The following is a 17,708-nucleotide window of genomic DNA, read 5'->3' as shown; positions in this document are numbered from 1 at the left end:
CAAGCCAGACAAGCTAGATAAAAACTGTTGTTCACACACAATAGCTCCTATGGGTTTCATCTTCAGCTTCGAACGGGTTAGCTGATTATAGATTTGTTTTTTATTGATTGGTAGTACTTGTTTTTTTCCCTTATTTTTCATGCTGTATATCATATTCTGTTTTAACTATGCTTGGTACTTTTGCAGCAAATGTGCATTCCTGATTTTGTGCCACCAGTGACGAACGTCGCAGTTATTTTGATTCACCTAAACGTATTGACTTATCAATCTCTGGCAACCCCTCATCATCCAGTCCTTGATTCGGAGTTATATTTAGGAGCTGCTCATTAACAGCCCGTTAATTATCAGGTCGCTGCTGATTCCTTCCTCATTTGTTCCTCAGCTACATTTCACATGTTGCCTGCATCACACTCTAAAGTGCTACTCTTGGGCTCACTAGACACAACCAAAAATGTATTGAGCATCTTTCTAAACACAATATTGTTTTATTTGCTAGTTTTACAGTTTCCTCTGTCTTGCTCTTTCAGTATTAATGCTCATCAAGATAATAAGACCATAAAGGATGTAGTTGCCAAACAATGCATTGGCATGTATAGTCTTGGCTACAAAATGTTTAAACACAGCATGCATGTCTTATCGTGCACACAGACTAAAATAGTGAAGAATGTCACACCTCCAAAAGCAATGAATATTTACAAGAAGTATTTGACAAATAAGCCAACATCCTGCAGTGATCCAAATAGTTATAATTTTTGTACAGACTGCAGAAGATTTTTTGTATGATTGGCTGTCATAACACGAGAGCGCTTCCAGCAGAGTTTGAGCATCCTGTGTGCTGGTCAGATTTTCAGGGATCTTCAGGTCGAGATAGAATTGGCTCTTGTGTGGCATAGGAAGGTCAGTCATCAGCTCTAAGAAGGGGAGCTTCAGATTAACGACCAGGGGTGGCGAATCTCTGCAGGCCTTCATGCATCATGTCCCATTCACCGCCAAACATGTCAGGGTGCGCTCCCACTGGGAATTTCAGGGATATTTATGGAGCGTTTCCATCACTTTTGCCTCCTGCCTGTTGCACTGATCCTCTCTGGCTGAAAGATGGAGGAAGGAAGAAACGGGCCAGCGGGTTAGGGTGTGGTAGATGTTGGGGTGTGGTGGGTGGAGGTCTTGCAGCCAGACTGAAGGCTTTCATGCGCATACCTGGGCCATTTGCCTTAGCAACGCGGTTGCTCGCATGTTGCCATGGCAGCCACCCGACTGCCCACTGCCATCCTGCAGCTGCACTGCTGGTCATTAGTCACAGAGACAGGTCGTACACACTATCACAATGCCCTTCCTCCACCAATCAGCTCCTCACATGCCAAAAGTGCCGGTGCCTCTCAGCCATAGCATAGCTGCATGAGTCGCCATGGCAACATATCTAACTCCCATCTCTCATTGTACAAGAGCATCCTTCAGTAGAGAGAGCTAATTGTGCTAAATGTATTTTCATTCACAGTTTGCAATGCTTCGCAAGTGCTCACAATTCAACAAAGTAATAAAAAAAAAGTCTTAGCTTTAATCTTTGTTCCAAACAGCATGTGATCAGCAGATAGACTTTACTGAATGTGATTTTCAAGGTTGTCTGTTACTAGTGTTTTTCAAGTATGCCCTTCAGAGATGTACTTTTTCTGTGTACAGAAGTTAATTTAGAACAAACTTAACTTCTGAGAGATATTAAGCCAGTGAGCAAGTTATTGCATGAATTGTAATCCAAAATACACTTCATTAACAGTGATAAAACATTAAAAGGGAGGAAAGTATACAGACACCCTCCCGCATTACGCTTTGGTCTTGACTTTCCGCTCAGTCTTTCTCTCTTTCTTTCAGTGACACACAGGCACACACATATCCAGGCACACTGAAACACTCCGATCAGCGGGCCCTGTTTTCTCGTCAGAGTGATTATCCAGCTCATAACTCACTCAGAGCTTTCATTTGCACCATAATTCAAACCAATCCCAGTGATGGAAGCTCTATAATTCTTACATGCACACACACACGCACACACACAGGCTGATTATCTCAGCTGCAACTCATACACCTGCAGTCACACGGACCACAAAAACAAGAGAAAGGAGAAGATAAATGCAAATATAATAGGTAGAGTGTTATTAGACTTTAAACAAGGTAAATATACATTAACTCGTATGGGTTTTAATGTCACTTATGTCTCTTGAAAGATGCATAACATCTACTTTGGGAAGGAGCACGAGATGGATTAGTCTCTATAATCAATAGTGCAAATGAAAACCAAGGATTCATGTAGCACATTAGATTCAAAGGAGCACTAACGCAAACGATAACCACTGCTATTCCATTTATTAGCATTTTGAAATTTAACTGTAAATATTTTATGTTATCCTCTGCAGACTTTTATTTAATGTTTCTTCTCTGAGTTCTTAAGGTACATGATTTCTATCAAACCAGCATGCCCAAGACATACAGCTTGCCAGGGAAATCAGATGTGCATAACCTAAAGTCCTTATGCTAATTTTCAACAGCCCAGTGGAGCTCAGCCTGCTCCCTCAGGGCTATACTGTAATAATTATCTATTAGGTCAGACTGACATGATTTCTATCATCTTTAATGGTGATTTTTGGGTATTCGCTCCTTTGAAGATTAATGTGTCATTTCAGTAAAATGAAAAGCCATGAATAGCAACATGTTCGCATCACATCGCTGTATAGGAGGAGGATTTACACATGAAAAAATCATTAACTCAGCTCACTGAGTGACACAGTGACGCTCAGAATGTGTGCTTCATTGCCTTCTTAACTTTGTACATATCTCTTATCACAAACTGCAATGCTGGACTGGGCTATATATAAATGAAAATTCCATAAAATAAAGTAAGAACCCCCAATATATGGCTGTACTGTGGTGACAGTGACAAAGCTCCCTTCCCCGGGTTAATGACATCTTCTTTGCCCTCCTGCTCTCATTTTCTATCACTGCCTGCCATGGCCAGATGCTATTTATAGCCGCTATCTGTTACTGTAAAGCCCTCTTTCTTTCTGTACTCTTTCAAAAAATGTGCCACTCTTTCAGTTTTACTTCCCCCTTTGCTCCGTATAATTGAATCAATAAACAGGCTTTAAAGTTTTTCATTTTGGATTCAGTCAAACTGACTCTCTGTCCTCCAAGAGGATGGGATCCATAGAAGGACTCGTGAACTCTGCTCTCGTCTTCTGGAGTGTTTCTCAGAGCTCCTTTCACAACACCCTTTCATCTTTCCCCCCTCATGCATTCTCTTTTAAGTTTGATTTTTGTATAGCCTTCATGGGATTTAGACCACTTTCAAAGGTGTATCAGCTGTTGAAATGTGTTGTCTTCCTATGTTTTTATTTTCATAGCTGAAAGTGGCTGATTAACTCCAAAGCTGTTTCACATTCAAATATTGTTGGTGTGATTTAATATATTAAGAAGAATAATAACTGTATATGTATAGCACTTAAAAAAACAACACACAGTGACAAAGTGCTTTGCAGTTGGGATAAAAACACATTAAAAGCAAGTGTCCATATTTATACATGCAAACACAGAGTAATATGCTACATAATGCTGCATATCAGACCCCCTTTCACGCGGTTTTACCTCATCCTGTTGATGGATGTGTGAAAATTCTCTCTGACCCCAGTTACACCTGAAATTGCATATGTGCTGAGTGGCTGGCTTGTGGATTAGATGATGTGAACACTGATATATTTTCATAAATGTTCCTAAAACCCATTAAAAACAAAACAAAACAGAACATGCAAATTTGGTGCAATTTTTTATACCCAATTCCAGGAAAACATTTTAAAACTTCCTATGATTCAAAGTTCAAAATGATCCTTTTTTATTCTCCTCTTTGGTGCATTCCCTTAGTTTATCCACTTTGTGAATCAAGCTCCTCTTCCTTTAAGCCAGCGTTCCTCGAAATGGCTTGCAAACAGAAGGTTGGGTCAAAGCCAGAGCAACTACTGTAGGGATAGCTGCTCTAATTGACATCCTAAAGATCCAAGACTTGTGTGAGATGGGTGTTTATAGCAGTCTAAGAATGACTTGCATCACCTGTGGGACCATCTACAATTTCAAAAGGATCCCAAAGACAGAAAATAGGAGAAAGCATACCAAGTCCAGTGTAAATACATGCAGATAAATTATGCTTGACATAATCAGAAAACAAGACACATTTGTAGTGGCTCACTTTAAACATTGATATTCTTTGTCTCGGATCCTGAAGTGCATAAATAGACCAGCTGGAGCATTAATTGTCCCTGTTGTGCTCAGAATAACTGACAGTTCTGAAGGATGCTATTTTAAACTGACAACACCTTTCTTTGCAGCAGTAATTATAGTGTCTGGTTATGTAAAAGTTTTTATTTCATCAGTTACAGACACCAAAAAGGTAACAAGATTTGCCAGACAGCAACAGAACCAACCGAGTAAACAGTGAGATATACAGTTAGGTTCATATGTTTTTAATTAGTATTGTTAAAAATGCCCCAATGGCATCTTAATTTCTGATTTGATTGACCTTCTCGTTATCTGTCTTTCTGACTTGCCTCTATTTATACCCACTTTAAATATGTTTCTGATTTCCCCCGTGGCTCTTATTCTCTCGTCTACCTTTTCACTTTAATTTCCCTCTGCTCTTGCCCGGCTTTCTTTGCTCGCATCTCATTTGAGAATCATTTAAATCAATGGGACAACTGGTAGAGTGAACCTTTCTGTCAAGGCTGAGCGAGGGAGTTAAAGAAGGGCAACCACCCCTGAACTCACCTCCCAATGCAACTAATTGCCTATAATTACGCCGACGACTGCCACAGAATGCAAATCAGCAGGGATCCAAATGCCTACTCCGCATTGTAAATCTGTTTCATGTCAGCATGAAACTGAGCTGTGAAAAGCATTGAACACAGCAGCATCAATAATATGAGTACAAATACTTAAAAAATGATGCACTGCTTGAGCTGTAATTGCCTGCATCATATCCATCATTTACTTGAAGGTTTCTTGTGTTAAGGAATCTATGGCAATTATAGGAGGCTGGACTCGCCATTCAAACGTTTTGTTCTCTCCTGCTTTTTATCCCTCAGGAGGAATATTTGAATCCATTGAGAGCGGCCCCTCGGGAGCAGAGGAACTAGCCTTTAAATTTGCCTTGAACACAATCAACAGGAACCGCACATTGCTCCCCAACACCACGCTGACCTATGACATCCAGAGAATAAACATCTTTGACAGCTTTGAGGCTTCCCGGAAAGGTGAGTCAAGAGGAATGGAAAGGACGTTTAGCTGAATCTCACTGTGAGTGCTTTTTGTTCTTACATGAATTAGTATTTTACAGGTAGCCATTCAGACAAACGCTGCACACTCTACTTTCCTATTTGAGTGTCAAATCGATTCATGTTTTATCAGTTAAAAGGATAAAAGTAATGTCCATGTATAGCTTGTATTTTTATGCTGTAAAGCCCATGTGTAATGCATTAACCTTTTGTAAAGGAAACCTAAAACCTGCCCTGTTGGTCGCTGATGATGGACAAGCATTTGTGTTCATGGTGTCTGAAATCTCAATTTACTGCTCACAGTAAAGAAGATTATTGCATCATTATTATTATTATGAACGTGTAAACCTGGCAGTGATTCGAGATAAAACCACAGAGTACATCGTAGAATATTTTCTGTTATTCGCCCCATCTAACCACTAATGCAGTTTACATCCACAAACGACTTGACATTTATTTGTTAAAATGAGCTACTAATTGACAGAGTTTAAAGAGAGTTGAGCTAACGAAGGGGAGAAAAATGACCAAAGATACCTTGTGAAGTCCTCACAGTTGCGAGGCTTATTAATTTGCTATTTTTTTCCCCGAGTGTTCCCATCTTTTTTTTCCCCCCTCTCTTTGTTTGCCCACATCAATCACAACCACAGTGGAACAGTGTGAAAGATGTTCTCCTTCCTACTCAAACAGAGGTCCAGCTTGTATAAACAACGCTCCGAACCGCTAGCGGCTATAAAAGAAAATTCCACAGTCGGAATTAAGATTATCCGCTGGGCTGAGGAAATTATTAAGCACCGGTTCTGTTTATGTTTTGGTTGCTTCAGGTGACATGTGGACAAAAAAAAGAAAAAAATTGAGCAGAGAATATGAGATATAGTGAAACTTAAAAGCATAACCGAAACATGAAACTAACTGTCTTTTTGTTTTCTTTTGTTTTATTTTTCCTTGCTACCCCGTCAGCATGTGACCAGCTTTCCTTAGGTGTGGCGGCCATTTTTGGCCCCTCACACAGCTCGTCAGCTAACGCGGTCCAGTCCATCTGCAATGCTTTGGGAGTGCCCCACATCCAGACCAAGTGGAAGCATCAGGTGTCAGACAACAGGGACTCGTACTATGTCAGCCTATACCCTGACTTCTCCTCCCTTAGCAGAGCCATTCTCGACCTGGTGCACTTCTTCAAGTGGAGAACAGTCACCGTGGTCTATGACGACAGCACAGGTACAGGTACAGTCGGTGTCTGTCTTCATTTTCCACTGGTGCGTGTTTTGTGTGATGATGGATGTGACAATTCTTAAAACCAACCAAAAAACAATGTCCAGTAAGAAAGAAGTACCAGGTGATCTACAAAAAGCAGCAGTGCTGCTCAGAGTTCAGAGAGTGCTTTGTAACCTGTCAAGTTAATTCAGAAATCAATAGCTTACTGTTCTGCCTTAGTCCTCCAGGTGCTGCCCATGTCAGTCTTCCAGGAGAGTGAGCAGCAGCACAGAAAAAAAACGAGAACCACATTACCCAGAATGACCCTGTGTCTCTTCAGATTAATGCAATGCAGAATTGTAGTATGTGGGCGCTGACAACAGCCATTAATAACACACAGAGACACTTGATCTCTGAGGGTGGCAATCAAATGAGTCTCTGAGCCATTTTGTCTATCCTGTGACTTTGCGGAGTGCCTCGTAACGTGCTTTTTAAAAGGCGAGTCGTATTTTAGCTGGAGTACAGTGAGAGTTTTACAAGGTAAAGTATAATCACTCTAGAGAAGATAACAATATTCAAATGCGTATTCACAAGTTATGAGCTTTTTGGCATGACGTGGTTGACAAGTAAATGTAAGTAAATTACAGAGCAGAGAGGAGGATTAAATTTTCAGGTTGCCTAATGAATTCAATTTCTTCTCTCCACCAGTCTATATAGTCTTGTAGTTGACATCCTATGCAGCGCCTCTAAATAGATACGAGAGCCCTTTTGTTCCTTTTGAAAGCATCACCTTTACAGCCATTTGACTTCTTCAAGTGTCTCTTCTTCCACATCTGTGATATATTGTAAATAGCCAATCCTGCAGCGTTCTAGCACTCATACATTAACCTCAGCTGATATCCCATTGGCTCGTCCCGCTTGCCACATTATTTTGACTCATCTCCTTGACCTCCCCTCTCTTCCTACCTTGGAGCTCAGTATGTTAACACCCTCACTCTCCTGCAAACTGTCCCGGAGAGATGCCAAACGGGGTGATCTCTCACCTCTCTCTGCATCAGATAGGAGCTGCTTGGGCCTCCTCTGTGGTACGTATAGGCTGTAACGCACCTGACGCCCTGAAAAGTGTGACAGCTGCACAGCCATGTTGTTTACCCCCTCCGTTTCCACCCGGTCTCAGGCTGTAATCACACAGCTTCATGCTCCAGAGCCCCGCGCTGCTGATTGGAGCCTATCTGACGGCTGACAGGAAAAACTATCAGAGGGGATAAAATATTCACACACAGCCGTTAGAAGATCCAGGGGGAAAGTCTGAAGGAATTAGCCAGAGCCCACAAACATCTACAATGACAGTGTTTCCCAAACGTTGAGCTCCCTTGACAGATTTTTTTTCCTAGCTTAACACCTCCCAAAGTGTCAGTTCGAACAAAAACAGGGAGACGCAGACATGCCCTAGAGTAGGGATCTATTGGGATTACCTGAGGAAAGCTGTATAGGTTCAGTATTCCTCCCTACAATGGTACTTTTCAAGGCGAGACCTGCATGTTCCTATTTCACACCAATCTTTCTATAGGCCTCAGGGAGACCCAGCCCCACTCACAGTAAGACCATTAAACTGCTCACACAGCACTTCATTTCAAAATAAAAAATAGGCTGAGCTATCTTAAAGTGGTTGAAAAAAAAAATCCTATCTCTCTCCAGTTCCCTCTCAAACTATCCTTGCTGCTCCATCCATTTTTATACCCATGACAAGTAATCATCTCTCCCATCAATCCAGCCTCTTTCATCCCTGGACTCTGAAGTTCTTTACTGAGGGAGAAACTCATTGTAATCTCATCACAGTATCTCCCGGAGAGCTTTCTACCTGAGCGTGTGGTCGAGAAATGAAAGGTGAAGATTGTAGCTCAATGTGTGACGAAGGCGCCGGGCTCCCTGGGGGCAAGTACAAGCTGGGCAAACAGAGCCTCTCTCATCAGAACACGTCTGAAGTGTATGTGAGAGAGGCAGAAGAGGCAGGATTGACCACGGCTTTCCATCTGGATAAAAATTGAACCTATTCCGCGCTATTCTATGGTATCATGGAAGACAAGAGCAAATCACCATTTGGGAAGCTTCTTTCAGGATGGGACTTTCTGTAGGAGGTTGCAAAATGAGGCGCTCTCTGTATTGTGGTTTTTGTTATGAAAGAGTGCAATGTGCTGGCTTGGTGTAACATTCTCTTGATAAGTCTGTAGCTGTCTGTTTGCTTGCCAAGCATGAGTAGGAGGATCAATAGACTGCGGATTAGGAAGACATGCATATGAGCATATTTTTTCTGCTGAGAATACATGACTCCAATTGGTCTTCGTGGCCTCCTTAGAATCAGAGTTACTTCAAAATGGTGGCACATCAAACACACCATATTGCTGCATCTTTAAAATGGTCCTTTCACACTATATATGTATCCTCTTTGTCTGCAGGTCTCATTCGACTGCAGGAGCTGATCAAGGCACCTTCACGATACAACATTCGTTTGAAGATCCGACAGCTGCCCACAGAGACCAAGGACGCCAAGCCACTTCTGAAGGAGATGAAGAAGGCAAAGGAGTTCCATGTCATATTTGATTGTGGACATGAGATGGCTGCCTGGATCCTGAAACAGGTATCAACTCACCTTAATGAGCCCTGATACTCTCTTAGACTCACGGATGTCTGCAGCATTTGTGAACAGCATAAGTAATTTTATCACACTGTTTCCTGAATTTAGTTAAAAGTAAGTTAGCTACTGTATAAAATTTACATAATTTCCCCTTAAAGAAATTTTCACATGTTACTGAGTACCCAGACTCATATATATACACATATATATGTGCTAAAATAATCAACATAAGTCCATTCGTGATCCCTATCTTATTTTTTCTCTCTTTAAGAACTGCTGCAGATCTGTACATCTTTAATCCTTGTGTGTTAGATATCTACTCGTGGCCCGTCATAATGGATGCTTTCCATTGTACATATTTTTTTTCTTTTAAATTATAAAGTCTAATTCTGCTCACAGGCATGTTCAATTCATTTAGCAGAGGCGCATTATTAATGAGAACCGTGGGGGTTGTTGTTGAGCTCAAGTCTTCTCACAAGCATATTGCACAGTTGGAGTTCTCTCTATAGCTGTGTGTCAAAACTAATGATTCTTTATTGTGGCGCATATTTTGTTTGTTATTTATCGTTGCATGCACAATGCAGTGCCGAGCCCGCATGGACTTAGGATATAATGTACAACGTATTGGGAGAAACGTGAGCAATGTGGACGCATAGACTGATTTTTTCAAGCAAAATTACTGTCAGTGTCATGATACCGTCTCGGCTCTGAGTGTAATAATAACCGAATAAGTCTGTTCATCAGTCATCAGGACAATTAAAAATGCCTTGGCAGGCCCCCGCTTTCACATTTTTTCCAGTCTCAGGTGCCTTTCTGACAGGTGTCAGGGTGGCAATATGTATTAAATAACAGGTCAATTAGTAATTCTAATACCACAATTCATTAAGCTATTTGTAATTGACTTTTAGTTACTGCTTGCTTTTTATTTCTCCCTGTAGGCCCTGGCAATGGGTATGATGACGGAGTACTATCATTATATATTTACAACCCTGGTGAGTACCCTGGGACTTTTTTGTTGTTGACAAGATGTGATGATAGACTGTGTTTTGTTACTTTTTTTCTTTTTGCACAGCCCCGTCCACTTGATAACATGCTGTTTGGAGATATTTCATCTTCTGAGCCTATTGTAGTGCAAACATTAATCTGTTTTTTTTTCCTTGTTGCAATGAAAAATTACCTGTCACTTTTTCATTTCTGAGAATACAATTTAATACCGCTAACCGAGAACTAGTCAAAGAAAAACATCCCATTATTTTCATTTTATGTGAGGCGTTTTGAACCCGAAGTGCAAGTTGACTTTGCGATCACAGAAACCGATGCCCTTGAAAGGCTGAGTCATTGCTATGCAGTCTATTATAAATATACCCTTTGCATTCCACTGCGTCTGCTGAGAAAGTTTAACTTGAATTTATTTTCTAAATTCTGAACAACCTTCTCACCTCACCTGGCTGACCACTACCCAGAGTTTAGGAAACAAAAGCAGTTGGAGGTATTTTATTCTCACTCCAGCAGCGATTGAAGTTTGCTAAATTTCTTTGATCTAGCCACTACAAAGATTGCTTCTCACACTCCAGATGAAAAGCAGCACATCTTCACTGAGCCCAGAGAACAGAAGACTGAGAGCTTAGATAATAGCCCTGAGCAGATGAGACTGTCACCCATTTGGTCCATTATAGCTCTAACAAACAAATAGCCCGCTGTGTTGTTTGGAACACAGTTGGAAAGGGTGAAGAAAAGGTTAGAGAAAACTGACCTGAAAAGACATTTACCATTGCAGAGGACATGTAACTATCCCTAGTGCATCCACATACAGTAAGAACCTGACTAGATGAAAGGGGAGTGAGTGACAGCAGGTATGTCATTGGGAAAGGGAAGAGAATAGTGATTATAGGCCTCTTTCGGTGGCATGCTGTTTCTTGCCGGGATGGAAGCATGCCTACTTTAACATCAGTCAGTGTTTGGCAGAATTGGAAGCCAGTGTGCTGGCCCGAGATGCTGCACACTGGTACCAAGCCATTCATGCTGCTCTCGGAATAGGACAGCAAACATTGACCACGGCAGCCCCATTCTGCGTCCATCACCCGCTGTTTCTCTGTCAACTGTGTTGTTGCATCCCAGAGACATCTGCCTGGTGAGATGCCAGACATGCTGCATGCGGGACAATTGGGTCGTCCTTTTCCGTCCACATGATAGATGGCAGTCCACCAAAAGCATGCCGGTAACCTTGAAAGGCTTGCCTTTATCAAGGCTACTGTCTCAGCGTAAGATGAAATAGCTCCTGAAATCCCTTCAACTGCACCCTTTTGCGCTCCCTCATTTGGCAGTGGCTGCCGCTCAAACGTCGACTTGTAATTATGAAAATGAGCGATGTATAGCAGTGGAGGAGGGAAGATGAGGAAATCATGATTTTTTTTTTCAGTTACATTTTGATCTTTGTGCCTCTAGGACCTTTTCGCCCTTAACATGGAACCATATCGCTACAGTGGAGTCAACATGACCGGTTTCCGCATACTCAACACAGAAAACTCTCAGGTGTCGTCGATCATCGAGAAGTGGTCAATGGAGAGATTACAAGCCCCACCCAAGCCAGACTCGGGCCTGCTGGATGGATTCATGACGGTAGGCCCAAACCTTTTTATCTAAGATGTGTACATCTTACTGTCCACATAAAAATAAAAACTGCCCAAATAATTTGGATGCCATACATAAAGTTTTTTGTTTTTGTTTTTTGTTGGTTTTTTTTGATTGATGAAACAAAATGAGTGTTTTGAAATAGAGCGTAGCTGTGGAGGAAAAGAACTGTAACTGAGTACCAGTTGTCAATCACAAACTCAATTGTGAGGGGCTCCTGGGGTGGGTACCGCGTGGAGCTTTTGAGTTGGTGCTCCTGGGTCTAAATGCTCCGTAATGAGCTGGTGTGAATGGTAATAGCCGTTTATCTGCCCTCCTGCCTCTCACAACTCTCCTCTGGGAGCGTGGCCAAAATATGACAATCTGTCAGTGTTCATGCAGAGAGAGGGAGCAAATTGGATGGAAATTATGGCCCTGGTTTTTTAGGATGGCATCCAAAAAAGCATGGGATAAGGTGATTTGAAAGTGAAAACGGGAATGGAGCTCGTCATGGACATTCAAGGTCCCTTTCTGGGTCTGTTGTTGTAAACAGTCAATTTACTCCACCTCCCTCACAACACCTTCCTTTGAGACAAACACCTTTTTTTTTCTTCTTTTAGCCTGCCTCTCTTTGTTCTTGGCAGACTTAAGATATGGTTTCTAAAATCTGTGCAATGAAAGAAGAATCTTTTCATTAGAGACTTTAAAGACAAGCCTTTGAATTAGCCACAGTGCATGGTGTCTATTCATATCAATCACAGCCTTAATTCAAGCTTACACATGATCAAATATGAACACACACAGTTTGTGATGAATTTAAATGTGTGGGGTTTTTTTATGTATCTACATATATTACAGCCTAAGTTGTGTCAGAAACATTCAGCATGCACGGCTTTAAAACAGAAATGTAATATTCTATTTCCCTCAAGCATCGGCATGATGCACTTGATTTTTTTTTTTTTTGTTTTTTTACATCAATGGAAATTAATTGATTTCAGTGGAGATGGCTGAAGTGATTAATTAGCATTGCATGAATCATTTTGTCAGATTCTATCCTATGTATTGACGTATCTCATTGGATTAGAATCACTGGGCTGAATAATAAATAATGCATCCAATAGCATGCTTGACGGAGTGCATGCTAGTCTTGGGTATTTTCGTTTCACCTTAAGACAGGTCTTTGTAATGAGCGAATGCAGAGAGTGCAGCCTGAATGTACAAACACTGCCATTTTGATGTTATATTAAATACATAATGGAGAAACGGTTTTGCTGCTCATATAAAATGATTCTGTACTTAGACGGAATATGAACGCGTTTTAAATAACAATCTGCTTTTCCGTAACGCAAATACAATTCTTTTTTTTAAGTCATTCCATAGATTTTCCTGATACTTCAGCTATACCGCCTCGGGTTAAAGGTGACACCTATAAGGGTGTCATTAAATAAAGTGGTAGAGTGCTGCAGCGGCCAGCGTGTGACCTTCCGCCCCCGACCTTGCCTCTAGCCTTTTATTTCTCCTCTCTGGTGCCGTGTTCCTTTTCTGTGCAGTACAGAAGCCTTGCTGGGCTCTGGGCTTGTTTGTGCTCGGTGACCAGGCAACAGTTGTGTAGAGATGGTTACCAGGACAACGCCATCTGTGTCACCTTGTGATTGACTGAGATGAGAGGAGGTAGGGAAGGGGAGGGGTGAGGTGAAATGGGTTGCGGCAAAAGGGGGTGGTGGTGGGGGGGGGGGGGGTTGATGAGGAGGAGGGGCGAGAGAAGATTGGACAGGAAAGATGGGGGAGAGGGTGTTACAAATATTGAGAGGTGCATCTGATGTTTGCTTACGCCACTAGCCCGGTGTTGCAGGGTAGTGAATAATCACACAGACACTTGGTGCTTTGGGTGAGGCCAAGTGTCTGAGGAAAGGACGCATAATGAGAAGCCCTTCCTCAGACTAGGCAAGCTCGAAGCCGCAGACACACTGAGCCCCTGCCTCCTAACCCTGTTTGGCAGAGGTATCTCTGACATGGAAGGACACATAATCAAAGTAGCAGGGCTAATTAGTCCAGTTATTTTTGCGTGCGTGTGTGCGTGCGCTGTTGATCTTGCTTGTTTGTGTTGACTCTTTGACAATATCCCCCAAGTAAAGTGAAGCTCAAGTTGTTTTAACCCTGCGTCGTGAGGTGAATTTACAGCAACTAAAGACCCGCAGCCCGTGTACTGAGAAATGCACCCAGCAGATTTATTAGATATCTCGTGTCTAATCTGATTATTATTTTGTCCCATCTGTTTCTAATTATTGCCTTCAGCTAATGAGATATTTGCTTTTAATGCTTTGTTTTAATTTGAATTATTTTAAATCCCCGATCGCTGAGCTAAGTATATACCAGGATTTAACTAAGGAGAAGGAAAAGAGGGAAAAAAAAGATTTTCCCAGTTGTACGCCTCGCTGAGGTTTTAGGCCTGGATATTTTCTGCATCTCCACCATTTCATTTATGTCTGCATTTCATTGAGCTATAATTACCACCACAGAGAGCTGGATGTTCTCCAGTGTCATCAAAACAATTGAAAATTCTGGTGTAATAGCTCATAATTATCACTCTCTTATTAGTAGAGAGCAGTTGTTTGGATAATATGTTGGCTATGACATGGGTGTTGCTGCTCCTTTCGATCACATGGGACAAAAATAAGACACATGGGTGAAATTAATTGAAAACAACAAACACTACACAGAAATGCTCCTCAACAAAGGCCACTGTAACCATTATAATAATAATAATAATAAGGATAAAGGTGTTAGAGTTAGATTTGTAATTAATATGCACAGAGTTGTTGGATAGCTACCTTTTAGGTAGGTAGTACACAAGAAAGTGCTAAATCTTTGGAAATCCTGAAGCTGTTCATATTTAACAGTGTATATGGTGATCATTTTTAGCTATTCAGTGTAATTGCATTGCATTACTGCTTTGATGTGTAATTGTTAGTGGCAGCCTGGTGTTCCCCCGTGGGATAAAAATTACACGCCTAACAGAAAACGTTACATGCATTTACCAGGTCCCATTTGCCAGATTTGCAACTTGCAAGCTGTGATTTGTAATATGAGATGATCTCCTGCATCCTAATTTTAACACATTTCATTAGGCTAAACAAACGGCTCGCACGTCGTGCCTGAGCATGTGAGAGCCCTTTAGCACTCGCACATGTACTAGTGAGTAAAATTGACTTGTGAAACGCGGCGCTGCCAAGTGCACACACCAGTTGTTTTTGTAACACGTGCCTCTGGATGCTATTCTGAAAAGCAAATCTGGAGCACGCATGCATTTAAACAATGCGAAATGCAACATTTAATCGTTTTCTTCATTAGACTTCTCTCTTAATGCCGCATGACACGATGAATCCTCTGTGCCCCAGTTCCAGTCGAGACGTGTTTGCTTTCTCCGGTGGTTAACGCGTTTAAACGAAATAATTGCATGCGTATTATTGGAATGATCTCGTCATTACCACCAGTAACTACCAGATCAACAACGACTCAAATTCTATCAGCGGATTTAAATGCAGTGTTTGTGTGTGTCACAGATTGTGCCTTTTAAAATAATTTGTGATAAGTATACTTCATTTCTGTTTGGGTTCAAATTAGGGATAATGGGAGCAGAAAATGAATTAGGAAGAGAAAGAGGAGGAAGCAGTTTTGCCCAGAAATGGTGCACAGGGGGTAAAGAGCAGCAGGGAGAGAGATGAGAACAGATACCTAGCTGCATTAACGAGCACTGCTGGGAGTAAAGTGGGAGACACCCACACAGCGAGAGCAGAATGAAGGAGCTTGCTAGGTGGCTGCTACATGCCATTAACAATGGGTTTACCATGGATGTTTACATTTAAATGTGTGTTTGTGGCGCACAGCATGTATGTTCGAAACACCTACAGGAGGATTCGGTTGCCTGTTCCAAGAGGGGAGGACTTGGCTCAGATTTGGCATCACTACTGGGTTTGATACAGAGCATGACTGCCTGGAAACTGACAATAGGAAGACAATATTGACACACGAATCCCTCTCCCAGTGAGCTTCATTCATACAATATTCCAGCCAAATGAAGGTCCTTGGTGTGGGTGTTGAGCCAAATGTGGTGCTCCCCAGTGAGAATACTATTGAATGCATACTGTAATTTTGCTTGATATGAGTCACACACAAAAAAAACTTGCTTGAAATTAAACTGAGCAGTTGAGGGAATCCTTTTATTTGTTCAAACTGACTTCTACCCCACAGCTGAAAGTTCAGCAGTAGCATAAATATTCACATATTTGTTTCATCATTTATTATTTAGTGGGATTTTTTTTAGAATTCTGTTTTGTACAGAATTCAGCTGATACATATTATTTTGAAATGTAAAATATCTCCTTCTTACCATCTCTGATAACAGCATTTATAGATTTTCTCAAACCACCTCCAGTATCAGTCATTTTCTAATCAGTCGTCATTACAACCTGGTCTGCTTTATATCGACAAACCGCTTTTCTTTGCGCGGAATCACAAGGCGCTTAGTTATTGTATTTGATATAGTACAGACAGAGCTAGCAGAACAAATGCCACATAGGTTCGCAGGTTGGTTGCGTCCATTAGAGCAATGTGATCCCCCTTCCTCTGATCCCGGTTGGCAGAGGAGAGAGCCTTTTAAAGACAGCGACTGTGGAGAGCAGACACTCGATGCCCTGTGCCGGGCACCACCAGCTGGGCTTGGCACAGTATCAACATTATTAGCACCAGTGCTCCCTTGGTCCATAGAAGCCTTTTGTGAGTGAGAACAGCCAGGGGGAATTAAAAGGCAGATTTATTATCCTGCTTTCCTTTGGTTTTACTTTCTCAAACACATTTTACTTCACTGTCTTGTTTGCTTGTTGTGTTTACCTTTGTGTTAATAAAGCAAATCAAATTAAGCACAGTACAGACACGTTTTTACCTTTATATACATGCGTAAAGATTAAACGCAGACCACACTACACATGCAAGGCAGAGATTCCTCTGCAGTAATGTAAGCACACCCCCGCTGGTGTTATGTATAGGACAATAAGGGAATTTGCAATCAGAGACTGCAACCATCATCAGATCCCTATCATCCAAATAGCCCCTGGAGGCCAGTGCAAGCAAAAGAAGCTGTGTATTATGGTTGCACTTAAGCTCAGGAATATTGGGTGGCCTTGGGATCACTTGGCAAGCTATCATCTTTCAAGAAGCCATCCCACCCACCTACACTCACAATCACAATCACATGGATACTCAATATACATATATACATAATTCTTTTGCAAAAATGTATAAATTGCCATTTCTTACTAATAACTATATTAAGGTAAAAATAAATATCCTAAAAAATAAGAGAGGAATCCAGTAATCTTCTATAAGCAAGAGCTTTCAGACACATAAACACACAAACATACACAGATGTATACAAATGAGATATTAAAGAAAAAAACTAAAGAAAAAACATCGACCACAGGTCACTGTAGCGTCAGCAATGATTCTGACACATAGCTGTTTATTTGGTTGACTACTAACAAAGAATATGATTCAGATCATTTTCATTCTAATCATAACATTCAAAGACCTCCTCAGGATAAAGCTGATCACTCAGATTTCGTATTGATTTGCAGTGACGCGAGAAAAATAACCCACAGCATTCTGGCAACCCCGAGTGCAGGGTAAGAACCTGAAAAAGGCTCAGGTTTTTTCTTTCATTAAATATGAACATATTTTGGATGTTGTGCTGTTTACTTCTACTTTACTTTATTTCCAAATACCAGTTACTAATTTAGTTTCTAATTTCCAATGTGCATAATTGGACAACTTTTAATGTTTGTCCAGACGATTAAAATTCTTGTGTAAATATAATGCGTGTGAAAACTTTTGATAAAAGTATGTCTCTCGTATGCACCCATGAAAACCAAGGAGTATTTCATGTCATTCTGCAAACCAGTTATTGC

At 41.2% G+C, this 17,708-nt stretch overlaps 1 protein-coding gene across 3 annotated transcripts in view; it reads left to right on the top strand.

Moving 5' to 3' along the window:
* Window positions 1–17,708, top strand: part of LOC309689913 (glutamate receptor ionotropic, kainate 2-like) — a 64,587-nt gene that overhangs the window by 12,688 nt on the left and 34,191 nt on the right. For 2 of the 3 annotated variants that reach the window (XM_082506614.1, XM_082506612.1), the window contains exons 2-6: window positions 5,121–5,288; window positions 6,267–6,530; window positions 8,957–9,138; window positions 10,074–10,127; window positions 11,581–11,754. In XM_082506614.1, coding sequence (XP_082362740.1) covers window positions 5,121–5,288; window positions 6,267–6,530; window positions 8,957–9,138; window positions 10,074–10,127; window positions 11,581–11,754 — 842 coding nt within the window. The remainder of the gene's footprint in view (window positions 1–5,120; window positions 5,289–6,266; window positions 6,531–8,956; window positions 9,139–10,073; window positions 10,128–11,580; window positions 11,755–17,708) is intronic. The other variant, XM_082506613.1, reaches the window with a different exon arrangement.

The sequence above is a fragment of the Aulonocara stuartgranti genome (genome assembly GCF_965226115.1).
Source record: "Aulonocara stuartgranti genome assembly, chromosome: 15".
Lineage (NCBI taxonomy): Eukaryota > Metazoa > Chordata > Actinopteri > Cichliformes > Cichlidae > Aulonocara > Aulonocara stuartgranti.
Note: the sequence above shows the minus strand (reverse complement) of the source record. Positions and strands in the feature narration are given on the sequence as shown.